Below are 23,772 nucleotides of genomic sequence, written 5' to 3' on the forward strand. Positions count from 1 at the left end.
GGACAGCAAAAAGCCCTCCATCACACAAATGAAACAGGTTTGCTGTCCCAGTTTCTCCATTTTTAACAAAAAAAGGGAAAGAGTCTTCTCTGGGGTCTTTCCGGTGGCAGCAAGTTCCCTTTCCCCTCCCTCCCATCCACCAGCATGCTAACCCGTATCTCTGATGTCACCTAATTATAAATAACCTTCTTTTCAGAGAGCCGGTGGTATGTTAATGATATGTTAATTCCCCCCATAAATCTGTGCTTTTACGAATGCAAGGCTCCTCTGCGCTGTAGCCGTGCATGTCGGTGTGGAACGGGGAGTGTGAGCACGGTGCTGGAAAGAGACAACTGCTCAGAAATCTGTCTCATCTCTTCCCTTTTATGTTTTTTTTTGTAATCTGTGCTGCATTTGCATGAACAAATATAGGAAAAGCAATCTTTATCAAGTTCTTTCAACTAGAAAATATACATATGAGGACAATTGAGGAATTTAACGGCTTTTTATTTCACCCAATGTTTCGTTTATACTGTCTGAACGTGTGGTTCAGTGATCAGCAAAGTGGAATATTGGGGATAAAACAAAATGTGCCAATATTATTTACATGTTATTCTGTAAGAAGATTTCATACATGCTGTGGACTCTCTCGGTTCTGATAAGAGTGATCCATCATCCAGTGTCCAGAGCTAAGCAGCCTATGGGAAGGGATTACAGCTGTCTATTTTTCTTATCTACTGGCAGCATCTTCCTTCTGTTTACTTTTTTTTCTCTGTAAATCTGCTTATGAAAAGCTGTTCACCCTGGAAACGGGGCAGCAGAGCGCTCTGGATGCACTGCAGAGCTCCGGTAGCCAGAGCTTTGAGGAAATGAATCATGTTACGCTTTAAGGATTTAACTGGAATTTAATGATGGATATTTTTATTACCATGACCGTGATAGACGATAGTCCTACTGCAAACCTACCGTACTGATCCAAGTTATTCAAGATCAAGTGCATAGAATACATAGGATTTATTTTCTGGTTTTTTTTTTGGTCCTGGTAAAGTTTTCCAAGTCAAATCAAGTTCAAGTTGAAATCAGTTCAAAATACTTTAACCCTTGTGCGTGCGAGGACTGAGGCAAACGTACGAGGACTAAGGAAAATGATACAAGTGATACGGGTGTGGGGTCAGTTAGACCCCATTTGTAAACACAAGGGTTAAGTCATAAACACATAACACAATAACCAATTATGAAACAATAAATCAATGAAAATTACATTTGATCAAATCCCATAATCAAAATAATCAAGCAAATACACATCACATATATTGATAAATGTTCCAGTTATGAATAAATGACAACTCTAAGCAGGTGGGTTTTTAGCCTTGATGTAAAGGAACTCAGTGTTTCAGCTGTTGTGCGGTTTTTCTGGAAGTTTGTTCCAGATTTGTGGTGCATAAAAGATGAATGCTCCTTCTCCATGTTTGGTTCTGGGGATGCTGAGCAGAACCAGAACCAGTAGATCTGAGTGGTCTGGAAGCTTGGTACAACATCAGTGGTTCTTTATCTTGGTAATAAAATAACATTTATTATAACTGTAAAATGACAAAAATTAAAATAATACCAAATAAATAAACTGTGAGGAGATTTAAAAGACTTCAAAACCCGATCAATCAAAACTGCCCTCATCAGATCTTTTTCATAGGCTTCAGTTTGGAGTGTGCAGCTGTGCCACTATGTTGTCAGACTTTCTTTGAATACTTTAAAGCACTCTTTTTCAGCTGCATTCTTTTTATTAGTGATTTCAGCTATTGCTGATCCAACAAGAGTGTAGAGCCACAGGGATTTGTTGCAAAAAGTCTCCACACACATTTCTGGTTTGTACAATTAGGGTCAGAGGGGAATAAAGCATTAAGCATAAAGAACAAAGCATTAAAACATGTTTACATGCATTTGTTTCTTTGCACTGGACCTAAACATTGGATTGAAAATACACGAGCAGAAAACTCAATCGAGAACAGATCTGATATGCAGATGAGAAACTTTGACAGGCGTGAAGAAGTAATTTTGCACAGATGGCAAAATAAATGACAGACAAATGACGAATATTTTCAGCTGCAATCATTTATATGACAACTGATTGTCTTTCTCAATCACAGCAGACCTGGTAGCAGCTTTAACGTCTACAAATTTAATTCAGCTTCAATTGTAGCGTAAAAATCACATCAAACCTAAGCAAAGTAACTCAGAGCTTCAAATCTGACATTTAATTTACTTGGAAAAGGAAAAAAAAGACATCAACTTATAAGATGGTGTCTGCGCCATTTTTATTTAACTCCAGTGATTTGTGGTCACATCAAATAACCAAACATGCAGTTTCAAATGGAAAAATTAAATCGGAGTTGAAAATACATAATCTACAATAAACAAATCATGTGAATTTTTAATTCAACAAATCCATTCAAATTATGCCAGACCTAAAACATTAAAATGGTTTCCCCATTTTTCTTGTTAAAAGACAGACATCCAATGTCCTTTGAAAAAAAAATGAAGTGTTTATTTTCAGTGATAAAAATGGGATTTGGGTCAACATCTTTCACTGAAAATGCTAAATTAAGCCAGTTTTTTTTACTCATGTTAGAAGTGAAATAATCTGTGAGTGGAATAAGATTTTTCATCGATATTCAGTTGTTACTGACTCAAAAGAAGCTCTTATGCCTGACAGAAAAGTTACTTCTATGTTTGTTATTGTCTTATTTACAGTGTAATGAGATATTTGCATGAGAAACTAGACAAAAATACTTGGTAAGATTTTATATTTTATGTGGTGTGAATAGGTAGAAATTTTATTTACAATGAACTTAAAAAGAGATACAAAGGTGCGTAAATTTTTGTTGCACCTACTACTTTTTATTGGAAGACTAAGTTGTCGGTGATAATTTTGAACTAAAATAAAATAAAGTTTCCATTTGCATCAAATACTGGTGCTGGGGGATTTGCTTTATTCAGTCTCAAATTGCAGTCAAATCCAGCCTCACTCTTGTCACCCCTGATGTAGTGAATGATGTGATTGAGTCTTTTAACTTGCTTGGATCAGTAATGAGTTCCCATTACTGGTCTGAAGGCCAGCACACCCAGGGCTTAGACGTGTCACGGTGACATGATGTCATAGCGACTCCAGTCACACTGCACGGATATGCCAGATTGTCTGATTTTGTTGCTGCAGAAAAATCATAGCAGAGAGATTTGACAGAGATATCAGTCCAACAATAAGTGGATGTTGGTGCGATTATTACTGGAGTCAAACTGAAGAGAGAGAAAGAAGGAGGATAAGAAGAGAGGTCTGTGCTTGCAGCCATCACAAAGTTTTACTAGTAAGTGTTTGGCATTATTTTATATTTGTTGGAAGTTGTGTTTGGTGGTAACAGAGCTCAGTTAGGTGTCATTGTAACTGTCACACTCACTGACCGCAGACCATCACTGTAAGCTTGTAAGATTTTCTTCCATGATGAAAGATTTAGCAAAGTGCATGTAAACATGGCTTGACAAAGGAAACATGAAATGGTGGACTTAACGGTATAAATAGGCCTGGAACAATAGCAAATTGTCCAAGTAATTATTGCGATAAATGATAATACTGTTGCTTTGAGACCATTTTCAAGTAGTGTATTGATAATGTCATAACAATCAAAGTTTGCCTTCTCAAAGATTAAGAAAGTTTAATTTTGTGAAGTACACTTTACACTGGAACTGGAAAATATTTTGAATATCCCAAATAAAACACAACAACCAAAAACAATACATAAAATGGAAATAAAAGACACACACAACCAAAACCCTAAATAAAATGCTGTCTTTAAAAAATGGTCCAACCAAGTACTGGGTTTGCAAATTAGCAGGTTAACAGTTGTTTTGTTTTCAGCATGTAACATTGTTTAACGTGCTGTTGTTTATTAAATACATTTAAACTGAAAAAGTATCATAATGTCTTTGTAAACAAACTTGCCCTTCAAAAAAATATTAATAATCAGAATGGAAATTATCACGCTTATTTTAATTTATCATTCAATTATTTAGATTAGTAGTCCCCAACCCTCGGTCCGTGGACCAATTGGTACCGGGCCGCGCAAGAAATAGTGAAATAGTTCCGTTTTATGTATTATTTGATTCTGGAGGATCTTTTATTTTGAAAATCCTTTAACCGGATTCTCTCGGTTACCAACACTGAGGCCACAAGCAGCAAAATGAGTAAGAAACAGATCAGATGTCTTTGGAAAGTTTCTTTGCAAAGGGGAAAAGGCCCAGAGAAGAGACAGGAGAATGGATTTATCCCGGACCGGTAGGTGAGGCCCACATTACAAGCCCTCTCTGCGTAACATGCGGCGACCGGCTGCTAATGAGGCAATGAAGCTTCAAGCTGCTTCGCCAGGTAGAGACCAAGCAGGCTGTGCATATAAGCAACACTTCGGGTGTTATTGTCTCTCATCATCACTCCCAGATGGGACCGTCTCGTTGCAGAGAAACAAGCTCAGGGCTCCCGTTAGTCATTATCGTGAGTTAAAATTTTCACGAAAGTAAAATGTTCATTTTTGTGGCGCTTCTGTATCTTATTTTGAAGGGATATATAAACGTTATCATAGCGACCAGAGTCAGAGCGTTTGGGCTGCGTCTTAAGTCTTAAGTCTGGTTTAGACGGAAAGATTTAAGAATTGTCGGCCGATTCTCCAAACCTCTGTGACCACAGAGCTGATAAAAGTCCAACAGGTTCGATCGGTTTGTGTGTCCAAGGCAGGAGCAGCACGAACCGATTCCAGTCACGAACGTCCCGATTCCAGAGGATAATCCAGTAAAACCCCCAACATAGCGGGAATTTAGAATAAGCAAACACGGATGACGATGCAGAAGCAACAGTGATAGTTTGTGGAGTCATTTTAAGAGATAAAGCGGTGGATGAAAGAGACGGGAGCAGCCGTTCTATTTGCTGCACTATGATTTGGAGGTGAATATGTTTTTTCATAGTTAACATTTTTAACTGAATAAACATAATAATGACCTTTAAATTCAATAATAAACATTTCCACATATCATCTCCGATATCCACCGGACTCAGTTTGCGCGATATGTCAGCTGTTAAGGATTCCCCTCTGTTTTTACGTCACCGCGCTTTATGATTGGCTACCTGTCACATTCAGCAGGTTGTATTCTCGTTCCCAGACAGGAAAAACCCCACAGGTTGTGATAGAAACTCCAAGACAACCCAAATTGGGTATATTCAGGATTTAGCGGGAACACAAAGACACCCCCCCCACCCCCCACCCCCGGGCCGCAGCAAAATTTTCCAAGTCTTGACCGGTCCGCAGTAATAAAAAGGTTGGGGACCACTGATTTAGATAACTGCTCATTTTCTACAGGCTTATGTGTAATCATACAATAATGAGACATCCGTACAGTGTTAATAATAGTATAGTTAAGAGCTAGTTACTACGAATTTCTACGGTACATTTTACATATGTTCATCATGTCATTCCTTTAAAGTCCTTCTAAAGTCCTCAGCTTGTTGGGCTCCTAGTGTTCATGTCTGAAATGTATAGCTGAAAACAGTCTAAACAACTATGAATAAGTGTGGTGAGTTTATTCCAGATTTTATGCTAAAGAACAAAAAAAGAAACTGTCTTCCTGTTGTGTATGACTCTAACCTGGAAAATCCCATGAGTTGTCAAATGATAAACTGAATTAGTTTTTATTTGACACCAAACGGTGCACAGCACGACTCCCTCTGATTTCTGGGACACTTCTACCAAACGCAGGAAGTAATTCTCCAAAAGAAACACCTTGCAAATTAAACCTGATGCAGGACTTGCTAAAAATGAAACAAAGAAATTTAATTGTTTTATCTTTCCAGGGGAAATTAAAGAGGGAGCACAGCTCCCGAGGAAGGGGAAACGGACGAGTTAATCATGTTTCTAACGAGCGAGCCGTTATATTACCCTGCTCTGGAAGTGGCAGCACTATCGAGCCGCCATAACCCGGCGGGGAGACTGCGTCTACGAGCCGTTAGACCTCGGCGTGCCGCCGCACCTACAAGGTCTCTCAGCGGTAAATATTTGCGCAATTATATCGAGCAATTGTCTTTGGCATGTAAGAGCTCAAAAGGGAATGTGCAGAACAATACAGTGCTGTGCCTTTAAAGGAGTCAGACTGCAATTATATTTCCTCCTAATGGGATTCACAGGATGAAAACTGTCATTTAGCTCTTTTCAACCAGTCAATAACAACCAAGAAAAGTGGTAGACTCTTAAGAATTTATAATTAAAGTATATAAGTCAGGAGAAACTTAGAAAGCAACAGTCTTGCTTAGGTATTCTGCACTTTCAGATGGCCTTGCATCTAAAAAAGCCTTTCAGTGCTTCCTTTGCTCTGCAGTGGCCCAGTTTCCTAACCTCAGCTGGAAGTGGTACAAGCTGAAAACTACAAGGGCACACGCTGCGATGCTGCAAAACAGACAGCGTGTAAACCAGCCGAACATAAAGCAGGGGCATCACTCAGCTTCCACCCCCAAAAAACGGCGACTGCACAGAGGGAGGGTGGCTGACGGCGGCCGTAAATCTTGCAGAAGCAAAGCTCGAAAAGGAAGGGCCCACGTACTGTCTTCACACATCTCCTTCGCTATCAGACCATCGATAGGCGTGATCAGAATGAATGTGCTGTATGATAGCAAATCGCTCCTGACAGAACATTGGGAAGTGAGGGGAGAAGCCAACAAGCAAAGGGAAGTCGATTTATTCCCAGTTAGACCGTTTGAAGCGCAATCAGTTTTGCAGCTAAAGATCCGCTGTTGGCACCGTTTGTGTCTTTCCTTCATGTGCCGACATGATGGCAGACGATGGAAGTCACTCAGCTGGTTTGTGTTTGAAATTTCAGGCTAATATCTATAGTCTCGGTGCTAAAGAAGATCTTCCCCAGTCTGAATTCACATAAAAACAACAGCAACAACAACAAAAATAAGACATCAGTCAAGGTAATGTGTTGTTTTTTTGTATCCGAGCTGACTGCGTGCGCTTTGCTCTGTGACGGAGCGCTTGGCTTTGAAGGATGTCGGGCGCGTTTGGTGATCCCCGGGATCCTTCTTATTTCCATAAACTTTTGAAATGTTGTTTTTAAGCTGGAACAGTTTTTGGCAAAACTCTTAACACGCAGCCGATGGATCCTGAGAGACGTCAATCAAGGCGCCGAGGTGACCGGAGACGTGGAGATGAGAGAAAGACACGTTGAGAACGGCTCCTTTCAAGTTACGGAGAGAAAATGAGAAACAGCCCAGACTTGAGAGATAAGGAAGATTAAGGGGGAGTTTATTAAAGTTTTCGTAGTTTCTAATTGGAACTTAATTAGCATAATTTTCACTATGCGCTGTCAGTATTTAAAAGATGCTGACCTAAAATTTACTTGAGACTAATTTCTCATTAAGAATTGTAAAATTAAGAAAATATTAAAGTTGACTTGTAACAGTTGCTACGAGTTGACTGGTTGACCTTTTAGCTGTTTTAACTGCAGTCTACTCTACATACCCAGAATCAGAACCAAACACACAGAGGCAGCATTCAGCTTCTATGCACAACAAATTTGGAACAAACTTCCAGAAAACTGTAAAACAGCTGAAACACTGAGTCCCTTTAAATCCAGGCTGAAACTTCGATTAGTAGAAAGTGGAAAATTTGTCAACATATTTAATGTGTGTTTGCTTGATGATTTTGATGATGGCATTTTACAAAGTGTAATTTTATTGCTTGCTTCATTGTTTTTATGATGTGAAGCACTTGATGCTGAAATTTAATATACAAATGAACCGAACTTAATTTTAACATTTTTTACCGACTAAGTAAGTTAGAGAGAGTTCTTTTGAGAAACTCAATATTTTTGAGAGAGAGTCTGGAGAAACAGACTTAAGTTTGATGTTTTATTTCTGAACTAAATATATTTTCCAATTCAGCAGTTCAGATGAGAATACTTGGTAATTGCTTTGCTGCTGTCAAACCGTTTCTTATCTTGTATATTTGAGTTTATTAGACATTTTTGTAGAACATCACGTCCTGTTGATGTGCTCCCTTTTGTGAAGTCCATGTGTAGTGGGATAAAGAGTATTTAAGGTGCATTTTTAGCATATTTAAAGTTTGGAGTTGGATATTATTGAGAAACATCAGTAGTGGCTCTCATACACAGAAACTGTCATAAATAACCTTTAATGCTATGATTGTTCATACTGTCTATGAGCAGTCATCTCCCAAAGAGCATTTCTTTATAGAGAAAAGGACAAATTCTAACCTTTTAGAATTAATAACTTGATGTTTTACTGTATAATTTCAAGGGTGAAGACAAGCATGATATGCCCAAAAAAGCTGTGCTGGAAAGCTTATATCTTACTGGAAAAAAAAGACCTCTTGAAGGAAAGCAAGTTAACAGCATAAAGTCATCTCACCTTCAAACCTTGGTAAGAGTGGGTAACAGAGCACGAAATGAAATATACAGGTGAAAGAGTCAAAGCAAAAATGAAATACCACACTTCAGGGTTACCTTCTCTTTGTCTCTCATGGATCCTTTTCCGAGAATCGACATCTTTGTGAGGGTGTCCTCTTGTAGTCTCTTTAACGAGTTCCCACGTGGCCCGAGGAGCTTGCCGACAAAGTTAAACTGCAACAGAGAGAGAGAAAGAGAGGAAGGAAGAAAGGAGGGGAGAAAAAGAAAGAAGAGAGAACTGGGATCAGAGTCTGTGTGTCTGAGATAAAAACAAAGCAGAGATTTGTCTTCTGTCTGTCAAATGTGGCAAAAAAATTAAAAAAGACTGACGCTAATGAAAACTTTTCATTTGTTAGTCCTGTTTTGTGTTTTGATAAGATCGGTGTGGAGGGATTTCTGAGGTGTTTCATTTCGGGTTTTAGTGTCACTTTGTCATCAGTTCTGATCTCTAACAGCACAAAAGTATTTTATGGCTTATTCACTTCCCTTAACTCCTGACAGAATAAGATTTCACTGACTTTTTGTACTGCAGCAATGTTTGGCTTTAGCTGTGTTAGCAAGATACAACTATTCATTTAGAGTGGATTGCAATATATTGAAACCACTTGAACTGTTTTTGTTATCACTTGAAAATTGTCTCAAAGCAAAAATATTAGTGTTTATCGCAATAATTTCTGGGGCAATTTATTGTCCGGTAAAATTCGTGACAGGTCTACAAGTCAATGCTTATGTTCCGAACATGACAAATGGACTACTTATGACTTTCTACAATTGTTTGCTAAAGCTCTAGGAGATTAAAACTAATTAGATGGCTCCTGAAGATCATTGGTTGCACTAGGTTTTCAAAAAGGATATGAAGACTTTTTCCAAGACACTGAAAAGACACTGTGAAGAAAACTGAAGCATTTTCAGCTTGTTATATTCCCAGCAGTGTTTCTCGCTTACAAAGAAGTCTGGCTGCTACCTGGGAAGCAGAAACCAGGACAAAAAAAGAAAGTGTTTGGAAACGGCTCATCAGGGAGTGAGGGGACATTGTTCCGAGAGATAAAGTACATTAAAAACACACTGAATATGAACCTGACTGGAGACCATGTTTTCTGTGTTTCCTTGTTTTTGTCTCTGTTTTGTTTTGGAGCCTGGGAATTATGGGGATCCAAGACAAATCTCCCCATGGAGAAAATAACTTCCAATGCAGCAGCATAATTAAGTACAGGCATCAGTTCACCTGTGTTGGTCTAACCCACTTTAATACATTGACTCAAACTAGTTTTAAAAACCTAATCATTTTAAAATGTCTCTACAGGATCTACAGGATAAATAATTTATGCCAGCAGCACTTTGCAACACAAGCAATTACAATCTGTGTGAGAACCGTCTTTTGTTATAGAAGACGTAACATGTGTAGTCCAATCATTTTTCTTGCGGGAAACGGTTCAAAACATCCTCCTTTGTCGTCACCTGCTCATTATGAATTATTCCATACATGAAAACATAATTATTCAACATTTAATACAGTCAATATGTCCTTTAATACAGGACATATTGAGACTAAAGAAATCAAAATCATGAATAGCTGGGTCCAGTTTTGGTCAGTAAGCAAATGTAACAAATTTAGATTAAAAGGTTTTGAAGTGAACTTTTTATTATCCATCCATTTTCTTGACACCCTTGTCCCTTGGTGGGGTCGGGAGGGTTGCTGGTCCCCATCTCCAGTTAATGTTCCGGGTGAGAGGCGGGGTTCACCCTGGACAGGTCGCCAGTCTGTCGCAGGGCAACACAGAGACACACAGGACACACAACCATGCACACACACACTCACACCTAGGGGCAATTTAGACAGACCAATTAGACAGTCATGTTTTTGGACTGTGGGAGAAAACCGAAGTACCCGGAGAAAACCCACGCATGCACAGGGAGAACATGCAAACTCCATGCAGAAAGACGCTGGGCCGGGAATCGAACCCAGAACCTTCTTGCTGCAAGGCAGCAGCTCTACAAACTGCGCCACTGTGCAGCCCTGACTTTTATGATGATTATAATGATGATGATGATGATGATGATGATGATGATGATGATGATGATGATGATGATGATGATGATGATGATGATGATGATGATGTCGTCAGAAACTGTTTTTGAGGATAATCAATGAATTAGATCATTTTCTTGAGGTTAGACAAAAAGTACAATTTTCTTATTTTCTCAGAGCAACTCTTGCAAACAATCTGAGTCAGCGTTTTGTTTTCGGCTGAAAACTGGAGTATAAAGATGTTGGGCTAGCCTTCCAGAAGCTCCCTAGGTGGGTGGTTGATGAGCAGACCTTCCTCTGTGCCAGCCAAACTCTACCTGAGGCTCATCAGCTACAAGAAAACTTCAAACTGAATCTATGTTCCAAATTATTACAACGGACAGAACGTAGTGACACTATGACACAGTCATAGTGACTTCTAGATGCTGCAACATCTCAGCAGGAAACATTAGTTTTTATCGGTCCTAAAATAAATCCGACCTGACTAAACCCGTAAACATCTGACCCCAATCCAACCAGACTAACACCAAAGACCCAAGTCCGACGTAAACCCACATATTATTTGAAACTTTTACCAGTTATCTACAGACTTTGTTCTCTGCAGCCTGATTATTGTAACTTTCACAGTTTTTAGCTTTTGTTTAATGTCTTCCAGCTCCATTTTCTCGCTTGGGTACAACAAACAAGAAAATGTATCTGTTTGATGCTTGCTTATCAAGAAGGGTAATGGCATGAAAAAAAATGATTATAAATATCCATTTTATGAAAAAAGCTTTTTCATACTTCAAACTTGATGTTGAAAGTGAAGAATTATAACAAAGGCAGTGTTTAGTAATGCCTCAATTTAAGTTTGCTTTTTAATTTTCTTTTTTTACCCCCATACTTCAAACTTGAGCTTTAAAGTGGCGTTTGAATTGTATTGTATTTTAAGGAATAAAATGTTTACTTTTTCATTCTTTTACTAGCTTAAGCAGCTACTACAGAATGGGAAACGTTTTTATTCAATTACTAAATTAATCATCGGAATAATAGATTACTCAATTACTAAAATAATCATTAACAACAGCCCCACATTTAATTAAAAAATGTATATAGACTCTGGAGAGGTAAGTAATCAGAGTTACTTGAGCTGCAGTGTGAGGTTTCTACAGTCATTGATCTACCAGGAATCTTTCATGTTTCCCTCAGCTTTATAGAGATGCTATTGTTTTATAGGTGGTTTGATTCAGCTCCTCATCTACATCTCCTCTACATTTTATTTAGAAAGGGAGAGCTTAGTGGCAAACTCCTGCCAGCATAATCGCAGTGCTCAATACTGATGCACCGATCTGATCGTTTTGGTCCCAGTATCAAAAACAATTCTAGATCGGGTAGCGGTGACAGTGCACCCAATCAAAAGGGGTAGATCTGTCTGACATCATGCTTTATTGTTAATTTAACATTATATTTAGGATCCCTAGTTGTATTTTCTGAACCATTTGAAAGACGCTTTGCTGCAGTTTAATTTACACAAGATAGCCAGCCTTTTGTTTTTGTCAGTTTCGGTTTCTTTGTTTATTTTACATTGGCTGTTCTATTTCTAATTGCACAGATGCTACTGGTATATTTAAGTGTTATGTACTGGTGCAGAATATCAAATACATTTGTAATTCAGTACATGTATGTCTGTAAAAAAAAAAAGAAGAAACATTTTATGTCAATTCAATGCTGTTCTTCTGAATTGGACCTGTATTGGCCAACACAAAATTTCAGATATCTGTATCATATTGGAAGTAGAAAAGTGGATAAGTAGATCATAGTGCTGAGTTTTAATCCCAGTCAGACTGAACTCCAGCGTTTTTTCAGCTTTTGAAATTACACCATGTCAGGTGACCGGATGAGGTCACACACAAACATCCTTTGGAAACAACTTTTGGGATAAAAGTCAGATTAAAATCACCACAAAAAACAAAATGAGTGGTTCCTCTAATGCAGTGGTTTCCAAACATTTTCTGCGCCCCCCTATGGATTACAACTAGCTGTCTGGTTGAATTACGTTGGGGGGAGGGGGGGAGGAGTATTCTTAGAGACTCCCTGTCCCTAAGAAGGTTTTTCTTCTTTTGCCCCCTTTGGGGGCAAAATTAATGTACATAGCTGGACATAGACAACTCGGTAGCCTACAGGCTGCTTGTTAAACTTAAGGTGATGTATTGATTTTAGCTACTCATCTTTTAGCTAACTTTACCTGCATCCAACAGCTTTACTCAACAGTCTGATAGTTTGGGGGGAAAACTGTGAAAAGTTCTTTGTGTTTTGCTGGTTTGCTGCCATGATTCTAACACACCTGCATAGCTTTGCGCAGCAGCAGGTCTCCTTCACTGCCGCACAGGTGTAAACCCAGCGCAAGCGTCGTAGCGCTCATGTTACGTTTAAAGGCTCAGAAAAACAGGTTACCACATGTTAACAACGGATTAAAGTTTTAACTGCTGATAAAAGTGACAGAGGACACAGATATGGAAAGTGTGGAAGCCCCTACAATAACAAATTACCATAGGAATAACAGAGAGTTGGCCATTGTAAGGTAAAAACTGAGCGCATACAGTGTTCATGTTTTTTATGGGGTTTTTTAGTCATCCAGACGGCTTCCCGCGCCCCCCCTGCAATGGCACGGCGCCCCCCCTTAGGGGGGCGCGCCTCACAGTTTGGGAACCTCTGCTCTAATGGATTGCACTGGGTTAACTCGGGGAATCTCATCTGTCCGGGTATTAATCAACTCCAAACCTCTTCTTTGTTCTGTCACAATTATCGATTTATTTAATTTTGATTATCATGCTCCAAACTTTGTGAGGACTGACCACCTCGCTCACCCGCTTCCTCATACACACAAAGCCAGCAGCCAGTAACGTTCCCATTCATACTTCATGACAGTCACGCCCACATCGACACACCCACCACCAGGAGTCAAAGCCGCTGCTCCTGTCATATCAATAATTACTTATTTCATTCATATGGCTCTTATACAGCCTCAGTGAAAACGTGTTTATTATTATTAACTCTTTAGTGCAGAAAACTGATTGAAAATCGATTTATTTACTGCATGTTTATGTCTGTTAAGTCTCAGATGGAACGGCACTGAAAGCAGCCATTTAAATCATTCAGACGAACTCAATAGAGAGACAATCAGATGACTTATTACCCCGCGATAATTGTCATGATGTGTGGTTGTGAGTGGTGAGGGAGACGCCGGTGAACCCAGGTAGTCATGATGAAAATGAAGTTTAATAAAGAACCAGGAGAACAACTTAAAATCCAAAAATCACTGGCAGCACAGGGGACAGAAACAGACGTTAGACGAGGCCCCAACAAGAGACAAAGACAACAGGTGGACTTAAATACACATGGAGGGTAATCAGGAAACTAGACACCGCCGGGATCAATCAGGACAGAGACTCACAGCCAAACAGGACTAAACACAGAAAATCTCAAAATAACTATACAGAAAAACACAGATCACAACCATAATAACTCAGAAATAGTCCAAATTGTTTGGATGTATTTTATTTCTTTCCTACTTACGGAAAGTTTCTGTTTATATCATAGGTGGTGCCTTTCTATACTAAAGAAAATGATATTAATCGTCAGATATTTCACAACGAGATATTAACATTCATGGAAAAACCTTATATAACCTTGTGTTAAAGCAGAAATTACGGCGGCCACCGTAAGAAAGGCTTACAGTATCAATTACGCCGCATGAACTGATCAGTAGATTATTGTGAGGGAACGCAAAAGTTTTGAGAGGGGACGCAAAAGTATGGAAGAGGATTAGGGCCACTGGAAAAAAACATAAAACAGTTCTTTAATCTCAGAATCCTGAGATTAAAAACAGAATTGTAAGAAAAAAAGTCAGAATTCTGAGATTAAAGTCAGAGTTCTGACTTTTCCTCAGAATTCTGAGATTAAAATCTGAATTTTTTCTCAGAATTCTGGGAAAAAAGTCAGAACTGTTTTATATTTTTTTCCAGTGGCTCTAATCCTCTTCCGTACAAAAGTATTGCAAGGGAACGCAAAAGAAAAAAAGATCCCCATGTCCCCTGGAGGCAGGCACGTGCAGAGTGGGGGCTGGGGGTGCTTGATCACCTGCCCTTTTTTCTCCTTGCCCCCAAGTGCCCTTTTGGTCTTTTTTTTTATTTTTTGTATTATTATTTTCTAAGCCCTCTTGTGACACATAACATGTACTAAAATTATTATTATTATTATTTTTTTTTTTTGTACAACATAATAAGCCGGTCATCTTGTTACCTTTGACCTTTTGCCCGTGATGCATGACGCAGTTGCCTCTCGCACAGTGAGATGAGGCAGCTAACTGGAGCTCAATGTAGCGAACGTTCCAGATTACAGAACAGTTTTTGGTGAATTAAAAAAACGTTTTTGGTGAGTACTTGCTCCTTGTCAGATGACGGAAAACGTTGAAGTATCGTTTCTGCTTCAGCTCGGAGTCGCGGTTTAAGCAGAGAGGTAATGAAATACAACAGACACTAACAGGCCTCTGCATCTGCCTTTCTCTGAAGAACTACTGAGCTGGAGGAGACAGCCAGGTGAGGAAAAACTGTTCTTATCTATCGATCAGACAGACATTAGGGTGTTGTTGTTATGCTATTAGCTAGCTGCTAGCTAACGACTTTGCTAGCAAAGCTAGATAACTAAAAAGCTTCTTCCCTGTACCGTTAATGATAGCGGTCATTCTTTAGTATTTATTATGCAATAAGGGCACATCGCCCGTCCAAAACTGATCATCTCCATAATGGATATATGTCCGATCTTCTAATTTCCTTTGCTGCATGTTGTACATTTCATTTATTCTGGCGTTAGGTAAATGTATCTTGAAGGAAAATAACACTTAAATAAAAGTCCAACAAGGATATTAATTTAGAATGAAAAATAACTCACCCTGAATTACCACGATAGATATTAAGTGTGTAATTAATGAAGGGGAAAAAACTCTACCCAGACTTTAAGTTTAGGGTCTAGTTCGCAGAGTATGAAGTTAAAAATTGTTTCCCAATTATTCAATGGAGAAAAAAAACTAACCTCATTTAAGTAAAATAAAATTGTAATCAAAACATTTGGAATTGTAATGATTCCTTTTTTAAAAAACAAATCGTTTTGTTTAAAAAACTTTTTAATTAAATAACTAATTTTTGTCTTGTCAACATAAGTTATTTGCCAAACATAAACTTTTATTTGCACACATCAGAATCACAAGCAAAACTTTGAGTCAAACAAAACCTTAGAATATTAAGAAAAGATTTCTGACATGCATAAATAAGTTTGTTTTGCAAAAAAAATTCACTTCATGAGACAAATGTGTGATTTAAATGTTTAAAAAAGTTTTTTAAGCAAAACTCAGTAGGCTTTTCTCATGGTGACATGCATTAACAATTAAATATTTGCTTTTGCTTTTTTCTTTTTTCTGCAGTTCCACCTTAAAGTTTGATGCAGCTCTGCTTTCCTGAATGGACCATCTTCATCTCCACTGCAGCAAACAGGCATCTCTTTTATAGATTACAGTCACTAAAAGGTTGCATTGTGCCCTTGTTTATATTTTTAATAGTGTAATTATGTAAAGACAAAATATGTCTGGTGGTCCAGCTCTGATTTACATATCTTGCTAAATTGCGGGTTTGAATATTGCAATACTTTCCTATAACAAAATAGACCTGCAGAAAGAAATTACTAATACAATATCTTACATATGCATAGTTGTATGCTCTATGTAGAGATTCTCCTTAGCTTTGATTGTATATCTCACAATTTTGTAATTTATCATTGTTTATTAAACTTTGAAAGCTGAGAGGCTTTGTTAATATTCTGTCCTAAGATACGGTTGGATGTGCCCCTTTTCTTTTTTTTTTGAGCACCTGCCCCTTTAGTGGTCTCTGCACGGCCCTGCCTGGAGGGCTCTGTACAAAAGCGCTTAGGCATCAGGGGTTATCAGGAAATGTTCTGAGTTCAACTTATGTCCAGTGCATCCATCATTTCCACCTGGACACAGTCTTGATCGCCGAGCTGTGCTATCCTCAAACAATGGTTTGCAAGGGCTAGATTGCACCACGGCAGATTCTTTTCTTTTTGCCCACCGCATCCCGTCCGCCTGACAGGCTGCGGATGGGATGTTGTGCCCAGGATTGTTTGTGGAGACATCTCAGCCTGCTGACTTCCAGCGGCGAACTCGCCGATGGGTAAAAATGCTCGAACAAGCAGAAAAGCTTGTTTTCTGATGGAGAACAAAGCAACACCGTGCTGTTCCCCGCATCACAGCGCAGGAGCCATGTCAACTACACGTCAACTTGGGAATAAAAATAAGCACTTTTGGAAGTAAAGGAAAACAGAAAAAAGATGGTGAATTTGAAGGGAACACAGGCAGATATTCACTCTGTTTGCAATAAGTTTCCCGTTAAGGGCACCGAAACAGAGACTGTGAAGGGAAAAGAGAAAAAAAAAGAAAATGTCCCAGCACTCTCGGTTTGAAGTTCCTCATTACTCTGCACAAACCAAGCGATCGGCTTTAATGCTGGGAAACTCTCCCTCTGATATCCTCTGAGTAACCTACTTTATTATTTACACAAGTTCATTATGTCTGATCTTATAAATGAAGTGCCTAATTCAATATTTCAGAGTCTTGTTGCGGCACCATCCCAGCGGTGTCGAAACGCTTTGCAACAACTACCAAAAATACAAAGTTCAATCTACTCTGGGCTTCTTTTTTTTGTATTTAATTAAAAATATTAAATAATTTTATAAGGATTTCTGTTGTTTTTTTGGGTTCAGCAATAAATTTAATGAGCAACGTTTAAATGAATGGCTGTGCCAAGATATGTTTTGGAGTAAAAAGTGTGTATATGTGGCTCTTCTTACTGTTATATTTAATTAAAACACAGACATTAAAAGATATATATATATATATATATATATATATATATAATGTATGTACACTGAGCTAATAATCAATAAATCAAGTAATCGCATGGCAAATTAAAAGAAACTCAATAATTTCCATTAGCATAATTTATCGTTTAGCTCCTTTTCTCTCTCTTTATACCAAAAACTGGATGATAAAAGTCTTCCGTTTTGTGCTTTGGTCTCAAATAGCTCTTTTTTCTTGAAGGACAATTTTGTTCATTTTATTAAGTTCTTTTTTAATTTTGGATATTTTAAATGTCTTCCAGTTCCGGTGTTAAATGTTCATTAGCATTTAAAGTTTATTGATCTTTGAGAATGTGTTCTTGCATTTTTACAGTAACTTAATAATGGTCTCAAAACAACATTAGCGATTATCGCGATAACTTCTGGAACAAGCAGAATTTGTTATTATGACAGGCCTGTTGTATTGCACCGTTTTGTTTTTAAGATTATATAAATGTGCAATTATGTTAAAATCTCAAATAAAAAAATAAATAAGAATTCTTTCTAAGTCAGTTCTTAATGTTGTTTAGGACCACACATAAATATTCACATGCAGCCCTTTAGCTGTTTTGACATCAGCAACAGATTTAAAGGCTGATGCCATTGATGGCAATAAACAGCGCAACGTGTTGTTGTTGATGACAACAATAGCAGTTATTACCCTGTATACGACTAAAATAGATTATTGATTATATATTATTATGGTGGACCGAAATTGGAACAATTTGAAATATTTTTGTGCAGAAATGTTAATATTTTTTTTTCCATTTTCAAGCTCAAGTCAAGTCTCTAATGAGAGGAAGAGTTTTCTAATCCAGACAGACTATAGCAGCGCATCGCTGCAGGTTAGGAATCAAAACCTTGTTCTGTTTTGTCCTTAGGCCTAATTTAACACATGAATATTTAACATTTGCTCTTTAGTGTTTTAATGTTCTTCAGCAGTTATCTTTTAACCTTTTAATATTTGATTGAACAGGCAAAACCTGATATAAGCTGCTTTAAATCAGTTTAAGAATTGATAAAGCATATTTCCAGCATTACGTATATAAAAGAAGAAAAAGTGAATGAGGGAAATTAGAACCGGTTTTGTCTGTGCTTTTCCTTTGATAGTATCTGTTTACGGATGTGTTCACACTGTCCTCCTTCAGTTAAGATGTTTTAATTTTCTCCTAACTCTGAGTCAGATGATTAGAAAACCATCTTCTACATTTACATTCGACATGAACAGATTGTTATGCGTTATTAACTGTCTGCTGTCTTTAAACGTCACGGGCTGATAAATTAACACAGCTCAGCTCATCACCTGTCTGAGCTGCAGTCTGTTGCTTATAAACTGATTTACTTTCACTCCTGTTGACATGAGATGATTAAAAATTGAGTCTCAGAGAACGAGTCTAAGTCAAGTGTCAAGTTTTTTAACGCAGACGTTCAATTCCAGGCCAAAAATCTTCGTTTTTGCAACTGGAACTGAAACTCCAGTCACCATCTCTGTTATTGTGTACCGCATATAGCAGCATTGTTGTGATGTACAGTTGTTGTTGAGCAACGTTTTACCTGCAGTGAAACATAGCCAAAATGATTTTTTATCCTGGTTTTCATAAAATGTCTTCTAAATCTGAAATATTATGTAAAATCGACTCTTTTGACATAATGTTATAATGTTATTCCCTCATCAAAAACATACAAGGAGTTTTGCTTTGATTCTTTTGTGAATGTTTGAGAAATCCTTGAGTCTCCCGTTGTAGTCATTTGGGTCTGTAAAATGTTGTGCGTTCATTGTGTGTCTACGTTAACGAGAGTCGATTTTGCCACTTCGGATGAAGTATGTTAGAGTCTTAACCCCTGAAACGAGATCTAGTTACACCCTTGCAAAAACCCAAAGGTATAGAGGACAGAGTTTAAACGAGGACTGTTACAAGACAGTATGATGGTTAAACAGTCTCATAAAATATAGTTTATGGAGACTAAGTGACGTATGAGAAATGGCTGAATCTTTAATTCACATCTAATTCTATCCATAAGGTGCCTTCAGAACGTTACATCTCCCATGGCAACAGCTCCTTACTAATACTGCGTTTGTTTCACTGATAATTTAGTGACATGGACAAATGATGTTTGCCAAGAGCTCCTTTCAGTTTCCGGATATTTAAAAAGAGATCATGCAGATTTGCGCTGTATTTGTTTGATTAATGGCAGTAAATGTCAGAGAGTAGGTTTAATCTGAACATTTGAACACATCATCCAGTAAGTCAGCATCAGCACACACCTTGTTCTATAGACAATCCTCCGAACACGCCAGTCTTTTTTCCACAAAGGACTGTAATCCCTGCCTTTTTTTTTTATCAGCAATCAAAATCTGCCGTGATTGATGCGTTAGGTTTCTGCTATCATGAGGGATTATGTGATTCACTAAAACCTGCCAGGGATTTTTTTTTATGTTAGAGGATTGGGCTTTCTGTAATCACCAAAATATAAGCGGATGTGTTTAATCACAAGTTGTCTCCTGCTGCTCTGTTGTGAAAAACAACACGGATGCAAATGATATACAGGAAAACAAATATATACATATATTCATATAGATCATTACAAAAACATTGGCAAAAGTAAAAGAGCTGCATGATCACTCACATTTAACCTGAATAGGGGTGGGCCTGCCGGGGAAAGAAAAGGAGCACATCTGACATCTTCTCATCAATTGCTGAATATATTTTTGCATCTCCCCAGGAAGGCACACTCGCAAGGAGTAATTGTGCTGAGGACAGCAGGACCAGAGTGACGGCAGAGGGATAAATCACCACTCCAAGAGCAGAGAAAACCCACGGTCGGAACAGGAAATAAACCAGTGGGACTCCGTGTAACTCACTAATAGCTTGTTGTTCTTTCAGTGTAAAGGCTGCTCTTCAGGAGAGATCCAGGGAATGTAGATACGCTCCGACAATGCAACCGAACTTAAAAAAGGCAAAATGGTCTTAGTTCCTCAACAATAGTCAAAATTGGAATTGCGTTGCAAAGGTGGTTAGAATGCAAGTGTAGACTCGTTAAAGAACTATTTATTCAAAACAATATTTTCACAGACTTGACCCCAAACCAGAGGAGGCAATCCAACTTTTTTGGTTTTCTGGTTCATGTCAGATCCTGGTTTTGGTCCAGTGTGTTGCAGCCATTTGTTCTTCTCTCTATTGACAAAATGAAGAAGCTGTTTTCATTTTCCAGCAGGACTTGGCACCTGCCCACATGGTGTCAAAGTACCAAGACCTGCTATGATAACTATGGTGAGTGTTGGTAGGCTGTACTCTCAAAGACCTAATTTTCATTAGATGTTTTTGTATGGAAAAGTGTATTTATTCATTTATTGATTTGCTCTTGTGTATTATTAAGATTTTTCTTTTACTTTTGGGATAGCTGTAGACTGCAACTACCAAAATATGTAAAAAAAAAATCAGCTTACAGAAATGTACCACTATAATATTTGAGCTTCACTTTTTGAGTTTAATTAGTTAAATAAAATCAAACTTTTGATTATGTTCTACTGTACTGAGTTTAAATGGTTTCTGGATATGTTTTTTTAATGGTTTAAAGAATTTAATATACACTCTAGAATAAAATACAAAAAAAATAAAAAAAACATTCCTATGTCTTTAAAAGTCTACAAATTCATCCCCCCCAAAAAATCAACTCTCTATTTTATCACACAGTTGGCAGCCGAGCACGAGCCGCATGGTGTCCTTGCCCGCTTTGTTTTTGATAAACAGCCATGTTTCTAGAGGATAGATTTAACTTCTTCTAAATGGCTGTTTGGAAAATGCCAGTGCCACTTCAATGCCAGAAGCCAAGAGGTGATGCTCACAGCTCAGGAGAAAAACCTATTCAAGTCAGACCTATCCCTCTTGCCGCCGCTACCTGTCAGAACGAACAAATTGAATTTGTCTTCCTTCGGTGGCTTGTTGAAGCTCTAAACAGCGTATTAGTGGCCCTACTTATCAAAGCTGTCAAAGCAAATCGGGTTAGCAGTGAACCTAGGAGACCCAGATCAGCCTCAGATAACACTGCGTGTCGCGCAACAGTCATTGCTCATCAGGATTAGTTCGGACAATTAATTTGAGCTCCACAACATGTTGAATGCGAGTGACTAAAGGGCCATCATCACCAAGAAACAACTAAACTGTTGACTTTGAAATTATATTTTTGGAATTATTCTGTTTCAAGTCGGTCCTCAAGCCAACAGTGATGAAAGTACGGGACCAAAAAAACAGTGCTGGGAACACCTTCGACAGGAAAAAAGATCAACAGATTAATTCCCCAAGTCTTTCTGCCCTTTATCTATTTTAGCAACATAATTCAGCATAGCATATATATTTTTGCTAGATTCGAATGGCAGTCTTGGCAGGGGGCTAGCACATTTTAATGAGGAACCAACATTACATTAGGACACAAAAATAAATATTAAAAAGAAATCCATATTCCCTGACACACTGCCAAACCTTCTTTGGCAATGACATCCTCTGATGTATAAATGGATTTAAAGTTTGTCGTCAACAGACAACTTTTACACCAGGCAGGTTCGTACTCTCTGAATGCCTTTTGAAAATCTATTTTGGGACTTGTTTACAACCAGAGTGTGCAGAACACAGCACAGGGTTGCTAACACAGTTCAAACAACAATGGCTTACATCCAGTCAGGAATCACTGTAGTTAGATGTATCAAAAGAAATGATCAACTTCAGGTGTTTGGTTGGATATCATCATTGTTTCGATAAAACTGAACTACAAAGGGTCTAGCATTTAAGTCACAGTAAAGTTGTCTTGTCTGTCCATAAAATGATCTGGTGGTGCCTGAATTTAGTCATATATGATGATAAAGCAAACCTCCCAGTCCAGTTTTTGAAGCCTAGGAATGGAAAACGGATTGATGGATAAATTATGTAAATAATCTGATAAAGAAAAGAAAGAAAAACAGATCAGACTGAAGCCTCTGTTGAAACGTTTTTGTCTCTCACCCTGTACGCATCATATGTGTTTGTAAATATGAAGAACTGAGACACATCTTGTAAAATCCCATCACATCACATGCAATAATTCTGTATGTTCTTCATCTCAATTCATGAGAACTATCTTTATTTTGGATAGTGCACATGAATTGAGATGAAGGGTGTAAGCTAGTTTTCCCTCCCTTTTTTTGATGTTCTCAAATGTTTTTTTTTAAACTTTTATTTAATATAAAAGTGGAAAATATATGGTGTGATACATTACATTAATGAAAGGAAAATAAAATCATAGAATTAATAAAGAAAAGAAAACAGAGGGTATTGTATCGCTAAGAATGAGTATTATTAACCGTGTCTGCATGTGTATAGACATATGATGGATGTTCTCGAATGTTTAATGTTCTCAAAAAGAAAGTAGGTCAGGAAGCTGCTTTATGGAGCCACTCTGAGCACCATCATGTCTGAATTTATTTACCATTTCAGTAAGAAAATTCAGTAATGGTTGTTAATTTGAATACAGTACCAAACATGCAAATGTTGGTATTTAGGAGCCAAAGCAGTGAAATGATGCATAATTAACTCTTGGTATGTGTACAATATGCATCAACAGGCATTACTGGGATATAAATACGCCACCTTGACCGTGTGGCGCAATAGTCTACAGAAGGTTCAGTAAATCATTTATAGGGTCACTGATGTGACATTTGAGTAACTCCCATGCAATAAACAACAATGCAGCAGATGTGTAATATACATGGAATGTTAAGACATTTTTGAAAAATATTTGTGGCAGGCTGGCGTAGCTTGTGGTCAAAATGTGTTCATGCAGACAAAAAAAAATACTGCAGTAATTTACCTCAGGCGGTTTAATCTTTCTATGTTACTGGCAGATACCCAATGATGTGATAGTGGTAGATGTTATCCAATTACTTTATTGCAACTGTAATATTGCTAACTTTTGCAAACTAATATGCTATACTGAGGGTGGTATAGCTATGCTCTGCATCCTATTTCAGTTATAATGAGGAGAGGATATCTACTTTGGAGACCTAGCCTAGAGCTAGTGATACAGGTTCAGAGTTTTGTCCATATGCGTCGTTTCCCTCCTCGTTCCCCTTCACTGACGTACTGCAGGTTACTGCTGTCTGACCCCCTGGAGAACTGAGGTGAAAACTTGAGTGATGTCCCCTGTCTAAGAGCAGCCCTCTCACTTTTACACCAGCCTTCCCCATCGTGCTCCCAGTGGGAAATCCTTGTCATGCAATAAGCTTGTGGGCCTAAAGAACTCCAGTGCTTGTGAAAGCTCTTCATGGCGAGTGAGGTTTAAGTGCTCTCTGT

At 38.1% G+C, this 23,772-nt stretch overlaps 1 protein-coding gene and 1 long non-coding RNA gene across 3 annotated transcripts in view; one reads left to right on the top strand and one right to left on the bottom strand.

Moving 5' to 3' along the window:
* The window catches only part of khdrbs3 (KH domain containing, RNA binding, signal transduction associated 3), a 157,910-nt gene that overhangs the window by 66,542 nt on the left and 67,596 nt on the right, over positions 1–23,772 (bottom strand). For both annotated transcript variants that reach the window (XM_081612273.1, XM_008421354.3), the window contains exon 3: positions 8,533–8,649. In XM_081612273.1, the coding sequence (XP_081468399.1) occupies positions 8,533–8,649 (117 nt within the window). The remainder of the gene's footprint in view (positions 1–8,532; positions 8,650–23,772) is intronic.
* On the top strand, positions 13,220–20,311 carry LOC145553602 (uncharacterized). Its single transcript, XR_014089653.1, has 3 exons — positions 13,220–15,081; positions 15,963–16,064; positions 20,174–20,311. It is a non-coding gene; the product is annotated as an uncharacterized LOC145553602 (long non-coding RNA).

The sequence above is a fragment of the Poecilia reticulata genome, chromosome 11, assembly GCF_904066995.2.
Source record: "Poecilia reticulata chromosome 11, P_reticulata-male-v2, whole genome shotgun sequence".
In the NCBI taxonomy this organism is placed as follows: domain Eukaryota; kingdom Metazoa; phylum Chordata; class Actinopteri; order Cyprinodontiformes; family Poeciliidae; genus Poecilia; species Poecilia reticulata.